General features: G+C 34.1%; 1 protein-coding gene across 10 annotated transcripts in view; it reads right to left on the bottom strand.

Moving 5' to 3' along the window:
- Window positions 1-21,392, bottom strand: part of Khdrbs2 (KH RNA binding domain containing, signal transduction associated 2) — a 636,480-nt gene that overhangs the window by 483,032 nt on the left and 132,056 nt on the right. For all 10 annotated transcript variants that reach the window (XR_010050030.1, XR_010050028.1, XR_010050029.1 and 7 more), the window contains exon 2: window positions 8,603-8,730. Coding sequence is in view for 2 of the 10 variants with exons in the window: in XM_063256924.1 (XP_063112994.1) it covers window positions 8,603-8,730 (128 nt within the window). In the remaining 8 variants the exon portion in view is untranslated. The remainder of the gene's footprint in view (window positions 1-8,602; window positions 8,731-21,392) is intronic.

Raw genomic sequence — 21,392 nt, forward strand, 5'->3', positions numbered from 1 at the left:
GAATCAGTAACTGGGATTGCATCTTATTAAAAACTTTCTGCATGTCAAAAGAAATCTCCATCATAGTGAAAAGAAAACCCACAAACTAGGAAACAATCTTAGTGAACTGTCCCTCAGACAAAGGACTTCTGTCTAAAACATATAAAGATTTAAAAAAAAAATCAGATTCCTGAAACTCAAGGTCTCAATCCAAAAATGGGCATCTGAGATGAATACACACTTCTCAGATGAATAAATACAAATGGCAAATAAATATATGAAAAAAACGTTCATCATCATTAGTCATTAGAGAAAAGCAAATTAAAACAACACTGAAATTCTATCTCACTCCAGAAAGAATGGCCAGGTTCAAGAAAACTACCAACAAAAAATGCTGGAGAGGCTGTGGGGAAAAAGAAACTCTCCTGCACTGTTGGGGGGAGTGTAGAATGGTACAACCACTGTGGAGGTCAGTCTGGAGATTCCTCAAAAAGCTGGGATTGGAAGTCCCATTTGAACCAGCTATTCAACTTTTAGGCATACTACCAGAAAAACTGAATACATCATACCACTGTGATGTATGTGCACCCATGTTTATAGCAGCACAATTTGTAATAGCCAGATCTTGGAAACAACCTAAGTGTCTGTCAACTAAAGAATGGATAAAAAAGTTGTGGTATTTTTATGTAGTGGAGTACTACTCAGCTATAAAGAATGATTACATTGAGATATTTACTAATAAAAGGGCACAACTTGAGACCATACTCATAGGGAAATAAACCAAACTCACATGTATAAATACCATATAGTATCTCTAGTGTAAGAAATGGTAAAAATACATAAAGAGTTTATAGTAATCACAACTCCCCCTTACATTGCTTTCAAGCATTGTAATGATGGCACTCATTAGTTGGAATGGATTTGTCCTGGTTTGTTTGATTTTATTATCTATGATGGCATGAACAGCTAACTTGAGGCAAACAAGTCATTATAATAGCCAGTACTGATATAATATTATCTTACTCTGAAGTCCTACCGTGCTTTTGCTCTTCTGTTTCCATTGGCTCTATCATGTTGCACCTTATTGGATTGTATTATGTGTGAAAGTATAAACAAATTTTCTATGGAAAATGAGCTAATATAGTAGCCATTGTTTGTTTTCTGTTATTTGGTTCTGAATGCCCTGTAATACTCTAATTCTCTTGAATTGTTTTATACTATTTTGTTATGTTTGATACTATTTTATATGAAGTTATGCTCAACTATTTCAAAGAAAGAGACATTGTGGAAGTTACTGTTAATTATGGGTTATCTTCTGATGAAATACTGTGTTACTTACATTGCTCTGTTCTGATCTGCTTTGTTATGTTCTGTTTTGTCTTACTCTCTTTAAAATAAAAAAAAATTAAAAAAATAAATAAATTTCCAGCTTTGAAATAGCTTTGAATAGTCTGAGTCTTTATGATATTAATTTTGCAAATTTCTTTACAGAAGAGAATTTATACACTCAAACGAAAGTAACTTTCCAAACATATTACAACCATTATTGCTTATAATAAAACTTTTTGATGAATCTATTAGAAAATTTAAAAATGCTCATCTGGTATTTTTCTAATAAGTAATGGTCAAGTGTTTTATCTTATTTGCATCAAACCATAGCTGACATATACTCTGTTGATTTCTTTAGCTTTTTATTCTATCAGAAAAACTGGATTCATGGTATGCAAGACAATGGGTTTTCTGTAATCTGTTTCTCATGTTTCTCAATGTTTGTCTTTTTATTTTGACAACTAACATTACTTTTGCTTGTAAAATGATGTCATATTCTACTTACGCCTTCAATTTTTTCCCATCTTTGATGAATACTATCCCTACACATTTTAAGACACAATTTCCCATAAACCATTCTAGTATTATGCTTATTTACTTACAGGCATTTAACTGTAAGCTCAGTTGGAATGTATATTTGTGAACAGATGATTCTGAGATCTAATTCTCCTTTTCTTTCACCCACTACTGACTTATTAATTATCTATTCAATGCTTACTAAGTAAATTACATCTCTACCTTGTTGCTAAACATCTATTTAGCATCTTGGTGTGTCTATTTCACGAGGAATGATAAATGATCTTTTCAAATGGCTCAGTTGTCTTGTATGTTCAGTAAATTTGTTTAATAATAACTGATTTATCCCAGAGGTTTCTTGTTACTTGAGGGAAAGACACTAATTTTTTATTGTTATTCAAAAAGCTGATGTTTTTCTAATCTCAAAAAATTCAGTGCTTTGATTTCGATCAGTTTTGGTTTCTTTCACATGGTCAAGTTCATCAAAATCAAAAATAAAATGGGAATCCACTCAGTTGTGAGAATGCCCCTTGATTTCAATAGTGATCTACCTTTCCTCTCTTCTCTCTCAAATATCTTTCTATATAGGAAGTTCCTTCTAGTGTAACAACAAAAGGGCCAAAAATGCAGTCTGTACCCTAATAAACTTAGAAAAACTTACCAAAGGATTGCTGAATTAAACAAGCAAGCAAAGAATGACAATCCTGGAGATGGAAGAGGTTTTGGGTCTTTCTGGATCCCTTGAGGGCTATAATTTGGGGAGTCTTTCAAAAAACAGTAGCAGTTAATGAGCCATCTGAAAAAGTTTCATTTGAAAATGCTTTCATTTCTCCAGTTGACAATAACTGTGAAAAAAAAAAAAAAAGCAACATTCCCATGGGAAGTGTGCTACAAAGGTTCAATCTCCAACAGACCATGGCTAGAAGGGGTGGGATTATAAAATTAGTTCATGCCCTTGAAACAGAAAAAGTGGTCTCAGTGTATCGTCTTTCTGTTTTGCTTTCTTGCCATGAGGTGAATGCTCTGCTTTACCACACCTTCTTCACCTTGATGTACTGCCCTGAGCCAGGCCCAAGAGCGGCAACCTACCATGACTAACATGGCTAAAGCTGTCTGCAACATAAACCTTTCAGGAACAAAAAGGTAGCTAACATAAGTGGGAAAATACCAGCAGGTGATAAAAGAAAGACAAAGAGCTGACAGGGAAAGGGAAAAGAAAAGGGGTTAGGGGAAGAAAGGGGGTGAAAAAGGTGGATGGGAGGAAGAGGCAGGCAGGCAGGTCTCATGACAGAATGGAAACAACCACTTAAACTGAAGAGGCCTGGCCACATGCAAGCAGGACAGATTGGTGTGGTCTCACGAAGCATGATGGCACATATCGTAAAGGTGTGCTGAGCCCATAAAACGGAATGTTGAGAGCAGCAACCCACATACTTCAGAATTAGGAATGCATGCATCACTGTGAGATGGAGATAAAAAGATGGAAAAAATACAAAATGAAAAAATAATGTGTAAGGTGCATGAGAAAGGCATTAATCAGAAAGGAGAAGTACTAAAGGTTAAAAGCACTGCAAATGTTTAAACTTCGCTGGGAAGAGCCATCACACTGGACAGCATGCAGCTACAGGCACTTTGGAATTTTTTTTTTTCCCTCATAGGAAATGTGAATCTGTGTGTCATATCATTTTCTCAACTGAGATTTAAATTCACAGGTGAGAGACTAGGTAACTGGTATAAATGAAACTGAACTCATAAAAGCCTATCAAATCCTCTTTTCTATTCCTTTTAGAAAAATAAAAAGCAATGCAGTGCAGTGGCTTCCATCTGCTAAAGATGAAACAGGTGGAAATGATAAGCTACAGAGTGGCTTCTAGAAGACCCTACCACTTAAAAAAAACACAGAGGGGTTTCCAAGAATACAAGTGGTTATGTTTTGAGTTTGAAAGGTGGTTGTGCTCTCTACACTTGGTAACTGGATTGCTATGAACTACCCTTAAATGATCGGATAATTACTTAGAAAGTTAGGAAATAACATTCAACACTGATTCAGATTTGGATATTTATTTCATCTCTGAAGCACAAAGACAGGCACAGAAGCTCAGTGGGAAGGAACACTGTGGGCTGCAGCTGCAGATGAGACTAATTCTAGCCAGGTACATAGATGAACTTGCTCTCTGGGACTGAGCAGAGGGAAATGCAGAGCAAGAGAGATGGTCTGAACACATCATGGAGCTTTAATTTTCTGCATTAATCTGCATACGGAATGGATTTGAAATGCAACAGAGGAACATGGTTATGTTTGATCTTAATGAGGGCCAGATTTGAGGTGGATTTACACTTCTGGAGGAACACTGCTTTAGAAAATACTAGCAATGACTCAGGTTAAGAAGTAAAAAGGGAACCTTGGGTAACTTTAATTGAAGGAATAGATCTGATATGTTTCGGTGGATTCTGAAAATACATCAAAAAACTATTTTTAAATGGCACTGAGAATGAATTGCCAAGATGAACAAGTATATCCTGACTTCTTAAACTTCAGGTGGCATGTTCCACTTATCCAGGACTATCCAAATTCACACCGACTTGTGAGACTTGTGACAGGCATGCCTTTTGCTTGCTGGGAGCTACAAAACACTGCACAGCCTCAGCCACTTGTGGATATCTCCACTTGTCAAGCCCTATAAGTTACTTGTTAGTCATACAAAAAATCTGGATTTTTTTTTGCATTCTAAAAAGATGAAAATTTTCTTCATGAAAATAGAACGTATACAGTAAGCTATGCTTTAAGTCTTTTCTTTACATAAAATGGCTTCACATGTCAACATCAGATCACCATGTAATCTTGTGGAAGACATTTCAAACTGCAAATATATATATATATATATATATATATATATATATATATATATATATATTTATATATATCTATGCCCTACACACCCCAAAACACTTAATGCAATTGGCCAGGACAAAATTTACACGTGTACAAGCAATCACAATGAGCTATGATCATTGCTTGCTGCAAAACAATTCTGACTGTAGTATGTATACTACTAGAGAAGTTAAAATTTGAAAAAAAATGTGTACTGGACTAAGACATACAACGTCTGTGGATTAAGACATAAAGAGCTAATGATAAGAGTGAGCCACAGGCAACTGAGTTCTCAGGCAACTGAATTTCTACAAAATACAGGATAGTATACTGACACATGTTGCCTCCTTCAAGGAGGTTCTCAGCCTGAAATATCTACCAATGCAAGCAGATGTGCAATCTTTACATGTTTGTTACACTTTTCAAACAAAAATTTATTGTGTATATTTAAGATATACAATATGGCTGGGAATTTAGTTCAGCAGCGTAAGTGCCTGCCTGGTAAGCACTAGGTTGTGAGTTCAATCTCCGGTACAAAAAAAAAAAAAAAAGATATACAATATGATGTTTTGTTTTGGGAAATATGTAGACAGTAAAAATCATAGTAGAACACCCTAACATGTCATTTCACATCCTTTTTGTGGCAAAAGCAGCTAAAATGCACAAATCTCTAATATATCTCTTAATTTTGTCATGAAAATATATTAAAACTGCCTATTAAAATAATTTACTAGTGTGCCATACTTTCCCAAGTTAAATCATTAAGCTTAAAGTACTATAACTAAATCATTTCTAAAGTGCTAGAACAGCATTCTCCTTTTAATTGAGTTCAACAGTACATTTTAGGTATACATAATGATCACACTCATCATATAGAATTTGTACGTGTACATGATATACCTTGATTCTCATTTTTTTCTCACTCCTTTCCCCTCCCTTCATCCTCTCTTCCTCTGCTTATTTACAAAAGCTTTGTTTCTGTTTTTTTTTCCTTCTTTATCTTTTTATTTTCTTTTTCCTTCATTCTCCCGCCCCCTCCACTCCCTAGTTCCCTGTCCCATCTGAACATTTTCTTCCTAATTCAGAACATGTGTTATACATTTTGGTCTTTATTTAGCCTTTCAGTTTCTCACAACAGAGTAATAATGCAGTATTTACAGGTGTCTTATTTTACTTAAAAGGAAAGTCTCAAGGTCATCCATTTACCTGAAAATGTCTTACGTCTATCCTTCTAGAACAGCATTCATCTGTAATTTAAACTCTTTAAGTTCTTTCAACTTCTTGTAGTTAGTATTTAACTAAGTCAGCAAATTAACTTTAAGTTGGACATTCATGGAAACAAAATCTATCCAAAAAGGTCAAGCGGTAAAGTCATGAAAAGCATGATAAGGTCATTTCCCTAGGAATTCCCACAGTTATTACTGTCCTTTGTTTGAAAGAACTGTGTCATCATTAATTATTGGTTCAAGGGACAGCAGCATCAGGGAGAGAAGACACTGAAAGTTGTAGAAAGCAGGTCTTTCTCCACTGGACTCTCTTGAGGAATCATTCACCCTCCTTTACAAAAGGTTAAATCTTAAACCCATAAATATTGTGCTCTGGGCATGGGCTTGTAGTAATACACGGTATCACACATTTTATGTCGCTCCATGTATATAAGACACCATCTTAACTATTAACTCCCTTATATTTTTCTAAGAAGTGGGAAATAAACATTCAGCATGAGAGAATCACTACTTTTAAAATAAATTATAGGTTTAAAAAGATTATAAAAAGCTGGGCTTAATAGCACACACCTGTAATTCTAGCACTTGGGAGATTGAGGTAGAAGAATCATCTTGAGTTCAAGGCTAGCCTGGGCTAAGTGAGTTCAAGGCCAGCCTGAATTACACAGCAAGATCCCATCTCAGCCCCCACCAAAACAAAGTTTATAAAAGATATAAAAAAGATTGTTTTGAAATTTATAAATTTGTTTTCACAGTATAAAAACAAATTATGCCAATTTCAATGTGTGATTCTGATGTTTCTCAGCATTCCATTCTTTTTGTAAAAAAAAGCTCTGCAGTTCTTTTATTAGTAATAATCAGATAAAGGGGACATTCCTTTAAAATATAAAAGTATTTGGCAGACTACCAAATAAAGAAAAAGTTTTTCTTTAAGATGAATTGTTAAGATAACTTCCTAAAACTTTTAGCAATTAAGAGCTATTATTTTTCGTATTTTAAAAATTTTAAGTGAATATGCAAGTATGATCAGTAAAGTTAAAATTCAAGGGTTAACTAAAAAATGAAGGATCTAGAATCACAACTACACTAACCATCTTCATATGTAACACAGATATGACTCTGACTAAGTTATAATCTTCTAGTTACCTCATCTGGAAAAGAAAATTTTTACATATTCTGTGATTTCCAAGATTAAGTACTTTATGATTATAAACTCAAAGAATAGTCCAGTGATATACCTTACTGTAATAAAAACAAGCAGCTCTACTTTGAACATATTCTTATCAATTCTGAAATTAGACTTCACAAGAAGCTTCATTCGATATGAGTCTTGTTTCAGCAGTTATCATCTCAATAAAATACAGACTCTTATAATACTCAGCACAAATTACTCATGGGGATTGTAAGAGCCTTCTGTTCCTCACCAATTCCATTTGGTCAGAAACCTGAGAGGTGCACTTTATTTAGAAGCAGTCTTCCAGTGGCCTTCCCATACCCACAATAGTCAAATGTCATTTTGAGAAACAATATCAAGTTATATCAGACATAAATATACAATTTAAGGAAAAATATTTCCCTTCCAGGCTATAACTAATGAACCAAGATCCTCAACAAATAAACATTTTTGATATTCCATCAAGTTTCCATCATATATCATTATACAAAACTTTTCATGCACAATTTATGTGAATTCAAAATTTAATAATCAAAAATAATCATTATAAGTAAATCAAAATTTATTACAAAAATATATAAAACTACTAAATGTATATTTCCTGTAATAAAAAGAAAGCATGTCTAGCTAAAAAAAACAACAAAAATTTTGCATGTCATCTAAAATACCAAACCTGAAAGGTGAATTTTATGTTTTACTGGGTTGTAATATTTTGTGAAATAATTGTAAACAAAATAATCTACTTAGTTATATTTACTAAAACTCAGAAGACAGTTGATAAACTACAACATTTACTTCTAGAGTCTTTATTATTCAAATAAATACATAGCTTCAAATTCATAAAGTAGATTATCATCTTGAATCACTAAGTTTTATTTTAGTTTTTTGTATTTATTTGACAATAAAAGAAACTTTTCCCAGATATTTGAAATTTATTACTGCAATTTATGAAACCATGTCACTGAGTGCTATAGTTTAATAGTCTGATGCAGAAGTAGTTGAACAAAAGCTGCCATTACACAAAGAATAAGATAGCAAGTATTTTTATAAATAAATCTCGAATATAGAAGACTAGAGCTTCTAATCCTAAAGTCTAATATATGATATGTTGTTTTCCTAGATACTCTGCTGATTAGCTATTGTTGATTAGCTTATGTATATTAAGTAATTTAATTCTATTCCGTTTTATAATATACATATTAACATGAACCAGAACATAATCAAGCAGGGGTGCATATCTGTACAAATTGGTGAGTCACTAATATGTTAAATAAATAACAAACATCTAAGTATACTTCCTATATTCATAGAACAATTTTATAGCCTACAATGAATATCAACTTCATTACTGAATTTGCAGTGCTTTTCTTCCTATGTGTATGTACATGCTTACACATATGTATATAATGAAGGCTTAAATGTTATTTTATGAAAAGCATGAATAAAATGTCTTATATTTCTCATTTCTTTCTTAATTTCATGAAAATAAAGCTCATGTTGCAGTACCTTTGGGTATTGTTTGACAGGAATCAGTACTCTTTCTGAGAGCTTTATGTTTTTGTTGCTGATGACATCAAGATATTTCTTTTCTTCATCTTCCTTTTTTCCATCAGAACCTTGAAATTTTTCAATTTCTGAAAAAGAAAAAAAGAAGTGAAATGACACCAGAAACAATTATCCATATACTGATTGCTCATATTACTCCTTTTCTACAGTAAGATGCTGAAGAATCTCAATGCAAACCTGAAATAGCACTTTGCTAGCAAAGGGTGATGTTGCTGTGAGGAAGATGACCTGTGTCAACCAGAACCAAACTACGAGCAATGAAAATAACACTTTTACATTGGCAAAATAGAGGCATTTAACCAACCTTAATAGTTCTTAACAAAACAGTAGGAAAATATGCCCTTTCACTGTTTAAAAAGCAAATATAACTTTCCAAAAAGCAATGTGTATTTAAACTGGTTTTATTTTTATTCACAATTATTCCAAAAAGAAAATTTTTAAAAATAAAGTAATCATCCAGTTCCTAAAATACACAGCAAAGAGAAATTGTGTATTTTTAATTATAACCAGTCTTAAAAACAATTAAAAAGGGTCAAAAAGTTATAACACAATGATTGTACAAATGTTAGCTATATTCATCAAGAATCTTTAAATTGCCTTGATGTTTGACAGGAAAACTACTAGTTTTGTAATACTATAACACTTCCAAATATAGATATTTTAAGCTTATACACACTATTTAATCATTCTTTGACTTTTGATTTATTCTAGAAAATTTTGAACTTCTAAAATGGGTATTGAAGATATAGCAGAAAACAAGAAAATGTCTCTGCTTTTGGGAGTCTATTTTTAGTGAGAAAAATGAACAACTCGAAGATGAATACATGCAAAGAAATGCTTCCAGTGGGAGAAGCAAATACAATGAGGCTATAAAGATAATAAAAGGAGAATAGAGTCAAGGGATGGGACTATTTTGTAGAGTGATATTCGCGAAAAGCCCTAAATGATGAAAGAGTAAGCCCCGGGAAGACAGAGAAGTAGAGATTTATAGTCTGATGAAGAGAAATCTTTCTTGCTCTTCAAAAAGAAAGAAGCCAGAGAGCCTGTGGGCTGTAAAACAGTGAAAGTGAGAAAAGATTTAAAGGTGGTCACAAGACATACTGTCAAACTTTTCTAGGGCATGTAGTATTTCTTGCTTCCAATGTGAATGTGAAACTAGACAGTTTTGAGTTGGGGAAGTTGCCATGTTTAATTTTTAATAATAAAGAGAACATCATAAACAAAAACAGTCACAGGAGAGGGCAAGCAAAACAAAAACACAATTTCTAGTCATTTAAATGAGAAACGATACTAAATTGCACTTATAAGGCAGCAATGAGATGGTGAGAAAAATATATAGTTAAAACTAGAATTCCAGCCTGGCATGGTGGCTCACACCTAATAATCCCAGCACTTGGGAGGCTGAGGCAGGAGGATCATTGTGAGTTCGAGACCAGCCAAGGCTACAAAGTGAGCTCAAGGCCAGCCTGAACTGCACAGTGAGATCCTGTCTCAAAAAAAAAAAAAAAAAAAACAAAAAACCTAGAGTCCCCTTTGTGGATTTCACTATACAAAATAACTGTAGTAGAGAGCTATAGAACAAGTCATTCTTCTAATTCCCTTATATATATATATATATATATATATATATATATATATATATTAGTTACTTTTACAATAAACATTATCTGCAATTATTTCTTCTTTCTTTATTTTTGGTTATCTGTACTGTTCCAAAAATATTTAATAAATCAAAACATGATGGTAAAATTTTCATACTTATTTTGTTACAGATGCAACAAATTACTCCATGTCTGTTATTCTGGAATAAATATAATGATTGCTGTTCACTATGGACATTTTTAGTACATAACAAATTGTACTGCACTGTGAAACAATTTTTTAAAATTGTTTACTACTTCAAAATGTGAAATGAACAATCTATTTACTGCATTCTTTATTATTCTATTTTCGACTAACAGATATCTGAAAATTCTTTGATGCATCTTACAGAAAAATCTCTAAGGTTGTGGATAGTAATCTATTAGCATACTACTCTGACTCACATGGACTTTAAAACCAGCATTTTGAAGTATTACAGGGGAACCTCAGTTCATGCACTGAATTTGTTTCATAGTTTGGAAAAGCTGGCCACATTTGTGCTGGTAGGGCAAAGAGGGCCACGGTAGTATTTGTCACCTGATGTAGAGTTTACAAACCAAAACAAAATGTGTTTTCAATCTGGGGAACTGAGCTGCCAAAGTGAGTTCCAGCACACCACCTTCTCACAGGAGAGTTTAAGATCCCAGAGGTTAAAAACCCACCCAGCTTCCAACCACACTAGACTGGGCTCTGCAGATTTCAGGACTGCCTGGGCCATGCCCAGGGACCACTTCTCTATCCAGGGAACTGAGCTACCAAAGGTGAGTTCCAGCACACCAGTGCCAGCCCTGAGAGAGTTTAAGATCATCACTCCTAGTAGTTAAGGTCCTGCAGAGCCTCCAGCCACACTAGACTGGGCTCTGCAGGTTTAAATCTTGGCTGGGCCACGTTCAGCGACCTTCTGGCAGTCGGAGAAACTGGGATACTGAAGGTGAATTCCAGCACACCAGCTTGGGACCAAGGAGAGTTTAAGATCATTGCTCCCAGTGGTTCAGTGCCCATCCAGCTTCCAGCCACACTAGACTAGGCTTGGCAGGTTTTTGCAGCCTAATTAGACCACGTCCAGTGCCTTTTTTAATCAGGGGAGTTGAGGGCACATGAAGTGAGTTTCAGAGCATTGGTGTTTTCCTGGAGAGAGTTTTGGACCACCATCCATAGTGGTTAGGAGCCTGCCCAGCTCCCTGAAACCCTGGAGGTGGCACAGGAGATCCTGTGGGCCTGACTGGACCATGCTCAGCAACCTCCATTCATGCCCAGGATCTGAGGGCATAGGAGACAATTTCCAACATGCACAGGGGAAGCTTTAGAACAACTCTTGAAACACAGAAATAAAAGAAAATGACAAAACAAAAGATCAAAATGTAATCTCAAACCCCGAGTCCATCCCAAGAAAGCAGAGGAGCCATGTACATGGAAGAAAATATATGCCATACAGCTGAAATACCTGAAGTAATAGCAACTGAAATAAACAAGAAACTCTGGGAAGCTTTAAAGGAAATCAAATTACAAATAATAGTAATGAAAGAGATGCTGAACACATCTAAAGAAGACACAGTTAAAAAATAAGAGGAAAAAAAAGATAGAATCCTTGGATGAACAATATAAGAAACAAACAGAATACATGAAGCAGATTCAAAGAGATATACAGGAAATCAAAAATTCTATTGAAATTTGTCAGAACCATCTCAATGAAAATGAAGATAGGTTTTCAGACCTCAAAGACAAGATTGCACCTAGTAAACAGGAAAAAACATCTAAAAAAATAAGAAATTGTAAATAACAATTCAACAGCTGGAATATGATGCAAAGAAAAACAACATAAGGTTGATAGGAATAAATGAAAAAGAAGGGGACAACACAAATGATATCAAGACGCTATTTACAGAAATAATAGCTGAAAATTTCCCAAACATGAGAATGACATTCGGATTAGTAAAGCCTATAGAACTGTAAATAACCATAACCAAAATAGAACTACACCCAGACATACAATAACCACCTTCCCAGAAATTCAGTATAAGAATAGAACATTAAAAGCTGTTAGAGAGAAAAGATGGATCACCTCTAAAGGAAAACCTATCCAAATCACAGCAGACTTCTCAACACAAACAGTGAAGTCAAGAAGAGCATGGAGTGAGGTATTTCAGATCCTAACGGAAAATGATTTCCAACCTAGACTGATGTAACTTGAAAAATGCTCCTTCAAAATGGATGGGGAAACAAGATACTTCCATGACAAAGCACAGTTGAAGAGTATCATGATCACAAAAACAATCCTGCAAAGAATACTGAAAGACAGTCTAGATACACATAGGAAATAACCTCTAAGCAAGGCAGACAATTAAACAGAATGGAAAGATAAAGATGCAACAGCAGAAAGATAAAATGTCAACAATAAACCAATATACAACAATTATAACCATAAATGGTCTCAATTCACCAATTAAAAGAAACAGACTAGCAGAATGGAGCAAGAAACAACATCCAACCATATGCTATCTGCAATAAACCCATCTAACCCAAAAGGAAAATCACAGATGGAAAACAATACTTCATGCAACAGGAAACCAAAAAAAAAAAAAAAACAAACAAACAAACAAAAAAAACCAAACAAGGGTATTTATTCTGTTTGCAAGCAATGTGAACTTCAAACCAAAAATGATCCTAACAGATGAAGAAGAATATAGTTAGGGGAAAACATCAAAAGTAGGAGATAACAATCTTAAACATATATGTACCAAATTCCAGACCACCAAGCTATACAAAGCAAGTATTAACAGAACTGAAAAATCAAATAAGCACCACCACAACTATAAATTAAAACATCATTGACACCAAGAGACAGATCAACCAGATAGAAAATCAACAAAGAAATAACAGAACTGAATCACATCTGTGAACAAATGGACTTGATAGACATATACAGAGTGTTCCATCCAACAATATCAGGATATACATTCTTCTCAGCAGTACATGGGACATTCTCTAAAATAGACCATATACTAGACCACCAAATATATTTAAGTAAATGCAAAAGAGTTGAAATTATCCCATGCATGTTTTCAGATCATAGTACCATGAAAGTAGAAATTAATGGTAAAAGAAACTGCAAAAACCCCACAATCACATGGAAATTGAATAATCCACTTGAGCAATCAGTGGGTCACAGGGGAAATTAAAGAAGAAATTAAACAATACCTAAAAGAAAATGAAAATGCAGATACAAATTACCGGAATCTGTGGAATGCAATGAAAGCCGTTCTGAGAGGAAAATTTATTGCACTGAGTTCCCACATCAGGAAAACAGAATAAATACAAATTAACAAACTGATGTTACACATCAAATATCTAGAAAAAGAAGAGCAAGTCAAGCTCAAAGCCAAAACAAGATTGGAAATTATCAAAATCAGAGCAAAAAATAATGCAATAGAGACTAAGAGAATAATCCAAAGAATCAATGAATCAAAGCATTGACTCTTTGAAAGAATAAATAAAATTGATAAACCACTATTTAAAAAGGGAAGAAAAACTCAAATGCAAGCAACAAGGAAAGAAAATGGTGAAATCACTACAGACTCTATGGAAATTCAGAAGATCATCAATACCTATTTCAAAAACCTCTACTCTCATAGGTTTGATAACACAGAAGAAATGGACAGATTCCTACACACATATGAAGTACCAAGCTGGACCAAGAAGATGTAAAACTGCTGAATAACACAATTTCTATTAACAAAATTGAAAATGTAATTGTCTTTACATACAAAGAAGAGCCCAGGCCCAGATGGAATTCCACTGCAGAATTGTACAAGAAATACAAAGAAGACTAAATGCTGACACTCCTCAAACTCTTCAATGAAATCAAAAGGGAAGCAATCCTTCCTAAGTCATTCCTTGAAGGAAATATTACTCTAGTACCAAAACATGAGAAAGACCCAACTAAAAAAGACAACTGCAGGCCAGTCTCCCTAATGAACACAGATGCAGAAATCCACAGTAAAATATTGGCAAACAGGATGCAGCAAATCAACAGGAAGATTATACACTATGACCAAGTGGGATTCATCCCAGGCATGCAGGGATGATTCAACATACATAAATTAATAAATGTATTCCAAATAAATGTATTTGGAATACATTTACAATGAATTCCAAATATTAATAATATAGCAAAGACAATTCCAATAGAGCCAAATGTAAGAATCACATAATCATTTCTATAAATGCAGAAAAAGCTTTTTTTAAAAATTTTATCGGTACTGGGGATCAAACTTATAACTGCCTGCTTGCAAGGCAGATGCATGTGCCACTGAACTAAATCCCCAGCCCCTAGAAAAAGCTTTTGATGAGATCCACACACATTCATTATATGAACCTTACAGAAAACTGGAATAGATGGTCTTAATCTCAATATGATAAAGGCCTATACAACAAACCAACAGCCAGCATCATATTAATTGGCCAAAAACTGAAGGCCTTTACCTTAAAATCAGGAACAAGACAAAAATATTCCTTATCATTGCTAATATTCAACATAATGCTGGAAGTACTAGCCAGAGCAATTAGACAAGAGAGATAAATAAAAGGGGTAAGTATAGGAAAAGAGGAAGTTAAATTATCATTATTTGCAGATGACATGATACTATACAAAGAAGAGCCCCAAAACGCCACTGAAAGACTGCTAGATATAGTAAATAAAATCAGCAATGTAACGGGATACAAAATCAAAACTCAAAAATCAATAGCATTCCTATACACTAACAACAAAATCACTGAAATAAGAGAAGTTACACCCTTCACACTAGCATCCAAAAAAATGAAATACTTAGGAATTGATCACATGAAAGAAGTAAAAATCTATACAGGGAAAATTTTAATAACCTGAAAAAGAAATTCAAGAGGATCTCACAAAATCAAAAGACATCCCTTGTTCATGGAAAGGAATAATAAATATCGTGAAAATCGTCATTCTCCGAAAACTGTTATAGAACGTCAATGTAATCCCAATGAAAACACCATCAAAATACCTTTTAGTTCTAGAGAAATCACTCCTAAAATTCATGTGGAACCAGAAGAGACCGAATATAGCAAAGACAATTCCAAGCAGCAAAGGCAGGGGCAGGAGGCATCACAATCCCTTGACTTGAAGTTATACTAAAAAGTAACAGTAGTAAAATCAACATGGTACTGGAATCAAAGCAGAGACGAAGATCGATGGAATAGATTAGAAGATACAACCACAACTACAAACACACTCAACCACCTTATCTTTGATAAAGGAGCCACGCAGGTTCACTGGAACAACGACAGTCTCTTTAATAAATGGTGCTGGAAAAACTGGCTCTCCATATGCCGAAAACTAAAACTAGACCCATGCCCATCACTAAACTAAAATCTAAATGGATCAAAGATCTGAATATTAAAACAGAAACACTAAATGTGTTGGGAGACAAAGTTAATAAAAATATTGAAGATGTAGGGGTAGGTAGACAATTTATGAACAGGAATCAAACCTCATGAGAAATACTTCCCAGAATCAGTAACTGGGATCACGTCTTATTAAACTTTCTGCTTGTCAAAAGAAATCTCCAGCATAATGAAAAGGAAACCCACAAACTGGGAAAAAAATCTTAGTGAACAGTCCCTCAGACAAAGAATTTCTGTCTAAAACATATAAAGAATTTTTAAAAATTAGACCCCCGACATTCAAAGACTCAATCCAAAAATGGGCATCTGAGATGAATACACAGTTCTCAGATGAAATACAAATGGCAAGTAGATACATGAAAAAATGTTCATCATCACTACTCATTAAAGAAATGCAAATTAAAACTACATTGAGATTCCATCTCACTCCTGAAAGAATGGCCAGAATCAAGAAAACTACCAAACAAACTACTCCAACAAATGTTGGAGAGGCTGAGGGGGAAAAGGAACTCTTCTGTACTGTTGGTGGAAGTATAGACTGTTGCAACCATTGTGGAGGTCAGCCTGGAGATTTCATAAAAAGCTGGGACTCAAAGTCCCATTTGACCCAGCTACTCCACTTTTAGGCATAATACCAGAAAAACTGAAAACATCATACCGTGATATATATGCACTCATTATAGCAGCACAATTTGTAATAGCCAGATCTTGGAAACAACCTAAGTGTCCGTGAACTGAAGAATGGACATAAAAGTTGTGGTATTTTTATACAATGGAGTACTGCTCATTTATAAAGAACAATCACATTGAGATATTTATAAATAAATGGATGCAACTTGAGACTGCATTCATAAGCAAAATAAATCATACTCAAAAGTATAAATACCGTATAGTCTCATTAGTGTAACAAATGGTGAGAGTATGTAAGACTTTATGGTAATGATGATTCCCCATTACATTGCTTTGAAGCCTTATAATGTTTTCATTCATTGGTTGGAATGGTTTTATCCTGGTTTGTTTGTTTTTATTATGTGTGATGATATGAACAGCTATTTTGAAGAAAACAAGAGATTATAATAGCCAGTGCTGATTTAATATCATCTTGCTTTGAAGTCCTACCATGCTTCCATTCTGTTTCCATTGTTTCTTTCATGTATCTTATTGGATTTTATTATGTGTGAAAGTATTAATAAATTTTCTATGGAAAATGAGATAATATAGTAGCCATTGTTTATTTTCTGTTATTTGGTTGTGAATGCCCTGTAATACTTTCATTCTCTTGAATGGTTTTATACTAATTTGTTGTGTTTGATCCAATTGTATATGAAGTTATGCTCAACTATTTCAAAGAAAGTGACATTACAGTAGCTACTGCTAAATACAGGTTGTCTTGTGGTGATATACTGCATTGCTTACATTGTTCTGATCTGTTTTGTCCTCTTTTGTCTTAATCTCTTTAAAATTAAAAAGTAAAAAAAAAAAAGAAAACAAAATGTACCACATGCTTTCGTTTGCAAACCAAACTGTCTCTAAACAAAGCATGTGTTAACCGATGTACCACTGCATTATACTGCTTACCTAGATCCTGCCTGAATGAAATCTATGTGGTGCCGTATCTACAGTGATGTATAACTACTTATTTGCTGTAATTTACCTAAAGAAAAGCATCTTTAAACTTAACTTTTTAACAATAAGGTAAATGTCCACAGACTTTTCTGTAGTACGGCAGCATCAGCTTCCTACTTTTCTACTCCAAAGTATTCATAAATCACTGTTAATTGATGGTGTTTTAAGCAAAGAAGCAGTCTATATCCATACCTCTCACCCCATTATATAATTGCTATATCCAGAGCTTGACAGCTGCAGGAAAGGATATTCATTGGTTCCTCAGATAACCACAATGAACTTCTATCACTACTATCTGGGAATGTGCAACTAATGCACACTTCCCAGCTCTGCTGAGCAAACTGCAATGTGAGATACAATAAGTAGCTGACTCAATTCCCAGTCTGTTTCATGAATGGCTCTATTGTCACTTTGTCATAAAAAGAAATTGAATTTGTGTGACATTATTTGCATTTCACAAACTACTAACTTAGGCTTTTTTTAGACATTTATAATTTGATCATTTCATGATTAATTCTAATAACCTTCCCACCCAAAAGTAGAGCTGACTGAAATACTATTTTTTGCTGCTTTTTTGCTGATTTCTGCAATTTCTTACATGTTTCTTTTGCTTTCCTGATACTTTCCTGACATGTCTTCACAATCAATAGTTCAATAATTGCATGTGCCAACTGCATGTCACAAAACTGTATGCTGAAACTTATTGAACTGATTTTAAAACCAAGAAAGCCTTTGAATACAACATCTTTCCTTTATTTTCAGTTTGAAATACTTTGTTTCATGATTAATGCTTGTCTGCTCTGGAACATTGAGACAATACAGATATTCATGAAACTCCAATGGCACACAGAGCTTCATCACCCCGAAGTGGGTGAACAGCACCGTGTGGGGACATCAGTTGTTTTCCTACACATCTATGTAATATCTTCTTAAATGTGGCTGCCATATTACTGACGAATCACATGCAACATAATAGGGTCAGGTTATATGTTTTTAAAAAATATTTAACTCCAGATGATTTAATATTTCATATTCTTTCATGATTTTTTTAATTCACTCAAGAACTATTTTATCAATCAATGACTGTAATTTGTTGGGGCTATGACTACAGTAGTATTCCTTCATGGAGAATACACAAGATTGGTTTTTTGGTAATGTCTCCATTCACTTTGTACCAGCTCACCCACTTGTTTAAGTCAGGTGATAAGAAGACATTTAAAGTAAATTTTTAATTCTTCTCCTGTATTACTTTTTTTATCTTCTTTAAGGCCATATAATTTTTTTCAATTTTCCTTTTCTTCTTTTGTTTTATATTTTTCAATTTCACTATAACTTATTTTACTTTTTATATTTTTATTGATAAAATGTTAAATGTCATGAAACTTCCTTGCAAAATGCAAAATCTATGGCTGCTTCTGTAGATTCAAATTAGTTGTACTTTCATAAAAATTTCTTGGTAGAATTTTTGGATTTGTTATTCTCAAAATGGTTAGCAACATTTTACTGAGATACTAAGCTAGAAGAAGGTTTCTGTTTTCATTTTGTTTTAAAGATGTATAGTCTATCTTGTTTCTGTATTTTCAAATTGAAAGGGGGACTTTCTTTAGGTTAAATTTTGGATATAAGTCACATTGTTCACAAAAACTATGTATAGTTCTTCACTGCTGAGGTCCAGACTGGGACGTAACTCAGTGAGATCTGGTTTCCTCCTCAGAAGATCCACTTTACAATGAAAGGTATGTAAATATTTACTTTGAATACTTACTCAGAAGTGCAATTTTGTTCACAGATAGTGTTCATACTTAAATTGACTAAATTAAACCACTATTCTGTTTTATAAAATATAGATGGTATACACTCACAGCACAGCACAAGTGTTTCCACAGACTATTACTTCTCTCCAAAGAGGTTAGTTTTTAGCTATGAAAATGCAACACCTAATGGGAGAAAGAAACCTGAAGTCTAAAGATGGCCTCATAATCCAAGTGACACAGAATCTACAGAAACCATTAAATAAATGTGTTTTTGGTAACTCTATAAGCAATGTGAACATTACTGTGTCTTATATATGTGCAAAATTGTAGAAAAGTGGAAAGACTGTAAAAGAAAGAAAAAATAATGGTCTTACTTTAGAAACAAAAGTTCTATGCAAAGTACTGATGCTCAACAGGGAGGATAGTGTCTCAAAGTCTCAAAAAGGTAACCTAAAAAGAACCTGCAAAATGGGCCAATACTGTACAAACACTCATCTAGAAATGATTGTGAAACAGAGTGTACATTAGTAATGTTACGGCACTAAAACAAGACAAGCACTTAAAAGTCTCTGAAAAAGAAAAACGATAAGTTTCTTATATAAGAAAGAAGTTTTCCCTAGTTGGGGAAAAAAAACAGTTTGGAGAAAAATCTTAATAGAACATGAATTGAGGAAATTATCAAAAGTAAATAGTTTATTATCACAGAAGCTTTCAAAAATCACAGACATGTTTTTCATTGAACTGTGAGTAATGGACATATTACTGTACTCAGCCCCATATTAGTCTACCTCATGAAGAAAAAAATAATGGATAAGCTGACAAGTAATGAAAGCAGAAGAGAAATATATCACAAGGAAAATACTAAAATATAAAACTAAGAGTAAACAAAAAGATAATAAAAATGTGTCAGAAATAAATAATACTCTAAATTAGAAGAGAAAGATGCCAAAACTCAGTAATAAAATAAGTATTTTTTCCGATATAAAGAATAAAATAGAAGACTAAAGAAACAAACAGAAAGGACAAAATGGAAAAGTAGTGTTGGAGACCACTATGAAGTAGCTCTGAGCAGGATTTAAATTTTACTAATTGGCTTTCTATGTTTACCTGTCTATGTTAGCCTGTCCTAGGCCTAGGCCTCTTGCCTGGCCACGGGAGCTGATTCATAGTAAGCAAATGTCTTTGAATCACTGGTCCTGGCTGAGGCCTGTAGTGGCCTGTGAGGCTGGAGATAAGGCCACAGCTGCGGACACTTTGGCTCCAACCCCAATTAACAAGGTAGAGACTGCAGCTGCAAAGATTACTCCCGTAGTCTCACTTCTACCATGTCTTCATGATAAGACAGTGCTACTGAATTAACTTGATTCATAACCTAGAGATGTCCTTGACCTGACTCTCAAGGTCCTGCTCATTGCCAGCACTTTCCTCAGTCTCTCTGCCCTTTGTCATTGGTCCTAATACAAGGGGACTGACCCAGGGAATCCTTTGTATTTACCCTTGAAGCCTCAACTTTAATTAAAGGGTTTTGACCCCCCTGGAGCCCTAAAAATCATGCAATATGTCTCTTTTTATTTAATCTCTGCTGTACACTTGTTTGGGAGATCGGGGATCTAGGACAGAATCTGATAATTGGGAACACTGATAAAGTTAGGAAGATAAGAAATAAAAGTTCGGAGAGAAAATGACATATATAAGATGAGCAAACAAGTACCACTGTAGGTGTAATTAGACTTGCAAATGATAAAAAACAGAACCAGAAAAAAAAAAAAAACTCAAAACCTGTAACTCAAGATACTACTTCATAAAATAACTATGTGATAATATGATATGAACTAGAGTATGAATAACTCAGTTTTCTGACTTAACTGAGACAGAAAGAGGTATAAAAATAGAAGAAATCAGGAAAAGTAGAGAAAGGTGGAAAAAATGGTACTCACTAGACTAGAAGTTATTCCCAAAAAATAATCAGTTCCAGAAAGTTTAAGTTGCAGGCTATAGAATACAGGTAGAGTTACATCTGAGCTCCAGTTTTTATTTGCTGTTTGATTTACTTAACTAGCTCAACTTCTCATCTAGAAATCAAGAAAGTGTTCTTAGTGGTGTTATGAAAATTAAAGGAAATACAAGGGACATGAAATGAGACTGAAGGAGCAGAGGAAAACTGAGGCACTAGGAAGAGTAGACGGGCAACATATACACGTAATGTGTAAATGTACAGAAAGTCACAGGGACCTCATTACTCTACAGGGTTAACTCTGAATTGGTGATAAAAAAATACATTA

This window comes from Cavia porcellus, unplaced genomic scaffold (genome assembly GCF_034190915.1).
Source record: "Cavia porcellus strain 051 isolate PalLab524CR breed Dunkin Hartley unplaced genomic scaffold, mCavPor4.1 scaffold_10, whole genome shotgun sequence".
NCBI lineage: Eukaryota > Metazoa > Chordata > Mammalia > Rodentia > Caviidae > Cavia > Cavia porcellus.